The following is a 3,260-nucleotide window of genomic DNA, read 5'->3' as shown; positions in this document are numbered from 1 at the left end:
CCGCTTCGGGCAACCCTGACGGCTTGATTCAGAGGTTACCCACAGGACTATCCTCTTGGGAGATCATGTTGTTATCTCAGCACCATCTCTTTGACTGCTACCACTTAGCTGCTCGGCTGCTTGTTAACAGTATCTGGGGGTTTCCCTTTCCCCACAGAGTAGGATTGAATGGTTCAGCTCTCCTATGTGCTTTCCAAGGACACTCCCCCAAACCTGCCTCCCCCTTATCTGCTTCATTTACCAACAGCATCACTCTAATATCAGTGAGCTTATTTTCTACCCACCAGTTCAGCAGAAAGCAGGCCCACAGAAAGCTGCCCCAGAAACTAGTGGTTAAGTTGCCTGACCAAGCAGATAATCAGGTACTGAGGATGGAAACTGGCTACTAAATGTTTATACTAGTGCACAGCTGCTGAGATACCCAAAAAGCATCCTTCCCCCTTCCCTCAAGCTTCCTAACAAGCCCAAAAGGCAAACCAGTACATAAAAACTGTCACCAAATATTTCATGGATGTGAAAAGGACGGGCAAAGAATGACAAAAAATTCTCTCATCCATTTAATCCAAAATCCATTTCCACTCAAGTCAGGGACCAGTTCTTTCAGTGCTTAGCCACTTTAAGCAGCAACGGTTAAATTCACATTTGTGAATGCAGTATGTCCGCAGGATGCTTGTATCGAGTACCAGCTTACCCCTTAATTTCACCAGTAAGAGTCTTCTTGGAGGGGGATGGGATATCAAATATACTTTCTGTTTTCCAATCCAAGTCTAATAAAATAAATGATGCGTAGCAAAGTAAATTTTCTTTGAGCCGATCTTAATTTCTACTGACCCGTACTTTGGTGCAGATAGGAAGACCTTGATATGAGGTCGTGTGGGAGTGATTTGATCTGAAATATAGAAATGATTGTTTGCAGAACTTTAGTGAAAGTGAAAAGTATTGAACTCAATAAATAAGACTGGCAGTGCATTAAGTGGATATAGCAACAATCTCCACATAGCTTCTGATGCTGTTTGAGCTATGCTCCTTTTTCCAAATAATGGCACAAAGCCAATAAAAAAAGGTTACTTAGAGGGAACATGTGTTTTGACCCCAAAAAAGCAGGATATTAATACCAATTTGCATTTGTAACTGTTTCTTTAAGATTAGGACTAGAGAAACATGAAAGCTATTTTTTTCCAGAAGAGTCTGAGACCACAAAACCAAACAGGAGCTCTGACTTGCTGCCCCTGGGGGAGGGGGCTGGACTCGATGGTCTTCCAAGGTCCCGTCCAGCCCTAATGTCTATGAAATCATCATTCACTGAAGAGCCACAGATTATTTCACAACCCCTAATCAGTGGGTAGTAATTTATGTAGGTCTCCAATACCCTATTTGATGAGGATGGATCTGCTGCACAGTCACCGACCTCACATGGGACCTCATTTTGAACGTATCAAGAATCGATATATAATCTATAGTAAGTTTTACACAAGATGATTCTTATTTTTCTTTCGAATAATTAACTTCAGGCCAAAAGATCCCATTTTAAAATCACCTGACAGGGTTTTTGGGGGAGCGGGGGGTTGTTTGTTTCAAGAGCTTTCCACAAGAAACCACACTATAATCCCTGAAGTCTGAGGAGCATGAGGGGGCTCATATCTCATTATAGGGGTAATAATATAATGGCCTTGTACCTTTTACACCAAATGGAGGAATGATGTAGCACCCTGAGACAGCAGTCAGGACAGTTTTTCAGGGCAGTAGGGCCTGCACAACGTAACAGTCCAGAAAGACTCAAGCATTCCAAGGCACATTCATCAAGATCGCCCCTCGATGGTATATTTGTATCCTTCAAGGCGTTACCTATTGGGAACAACCTAGCCCTGGTCAGACAAAACCCATAATTGAAAGAAAAACATTTCCACTGAAGTCAGTGGACATCTTTCCACCCACCTCTAGATCCCTTTGCTTGAGTGTTAACTCCTAAATTCTGATTTCCTCAGTGTGAATCTAATTATGTTTTCTTACTTTCCAGAAACATGGAAACTGTGAAGAATGGTACTATTAAATTCTACGTGGAATTAGTCCAGTTAGTAGTGTACATTCCCACATTTACTGTGGGAGTGATATTCAATGTGTTGGCTTTGTGGTTTGCCTTCTGTAAGATCAGGAAGGCAACGGAAACAGTTATCTACGTGGTGTCGCTTATCATTCTGGATACCTTGCTGCTGTTTACTCTTCCTTTTAAAATCATTTCCTATCATCAACCAACTTGGCAACTGGGAACTGTGTTCTGCTCATTCCTGGAAAGCCTTTACTTTATAAACATGTATGGCAGCATTCTCATCTCTGTGTGTATTTGTGTGGACAGATACATTGCTATCAGACACCCATTCTTAGCTGTGACCCTGAGATCTCCCAAAAAAGCTGCCATTATCTGTACTGTCATCTGCTCAGGAATCTGGGCTGGAGCTGCTAGTACGTTCCAACTGCATGAAGACAGTGGTGCCAGAAATTCATGCTTCTATGGTTTCTCTGATAAGACATGGCAATCCACAGGTTTGTTTGTTACCCTGGAGACTGCATTTCTTGGAAGCGTGGCAACAATGATTTTCTGCACAGCTCACATCATCATATATTTGAAGAGGAGGGAAGACCTATATAATCCACTTACTAACACAAGTAAATCAGTGAAGATCCTCACAGCAAACTTGATCACATTTGTAGTCTGCTTCACCCCTTTCCATTTGGCACTCCTCTTGTATGTTTTGGTAAAAAATCAGGTAATTAATGATTCTGAACAAATCACACGCTCCTTTGTTCAAATCAGCCTCTGCTGGGCTAACCTCAACTGCTGCCTGGATGCAATTTGCTACCATTTCGTTTTTAAGGAGTCTTTGAAAAACATGCTTCCAGAACATGACAGAACAATCAGCAGTGATTAATCATTGTTGCAAGACTCAATCATTTTCAGACCTGGTAGGAAAAAGCCTTCTAAAGCTGCCAGCCCTTCTAGTTTCATAGATTATTTTTACCTTAGGTACCAGTGAAAACTCCCTGACACAGCCACCCAAGGAGGGAGCAAAAATGAATTGCCAAGTTGAAGTAGCTCCTTAACCAACGGTCAAATAAAATGATACTGAAAAACCAAATGTTTACTTGAAACATTATTGGCTCCTGGAGAGATGCTTCAGTTGAAACTGAGGGAGCTCAGGACAGTTCTTGTGGTACCTAACTTGAGACAATTGGGCTTGAAAAGCATCTTTGAAATTTTAAAT

At 41.7% G+C, this 3,260-nt stretch overlaps 1 protein-coding gene across 1 annotated transcript; it reads left to right on the top strand.

Annotated features, from left to right (window-relative positions):
* The first annotated feature begins 2,021 nt into the window (after positions 1-2,021).
* On the top strand, positions 2,022-3,040 carry LOC109287799 (G-protein coupled receptor 55-like). The gene has a single exon (XM_019503084.1). It carries the CDS (start codon positions 2,022-2,024, stop codon positions 2,925-2,927), a length of 906 nt encoding a protein of 301 aa, XP_019358629.1. The 3' UTR covers positions 2,928-3,040.
* The last annotated feature ends 220 nt before the right edge of the window (positions 3,041-3,260 follow it).

Source organism: Gavialis gangeticus, unplaced genomic scaffold (genome assembly GCF_001723915.1).
Source record: "Gavialis gangeticus isolate Ggan-Ray unplaced genomic scaffold, GavGan_comp1, whole genome shotgun sequence".
NCBI classification, from domain to species: domain Eukaryota; kingdom Metazoa; phylum Chordata; order Crocodylia; family Gavialidae; genus Gavialis; species Gavialis gangeticus.
The sequence above is the reverse complement of the archived record's forward strand: the minus strand, read 5'-3'. Positions and strand labels throughout refer to the sequence as shown.

Bases quoted from the DNA above. Each gene is read 5' to 3' on its own strand.
- LOC109287799 (XM_019503084.1), top strand. From the start codon at position 2,022: ATGGAAACTGTGAAGAATGGTACTATTAAATTCTACGTGGAATTAGTC.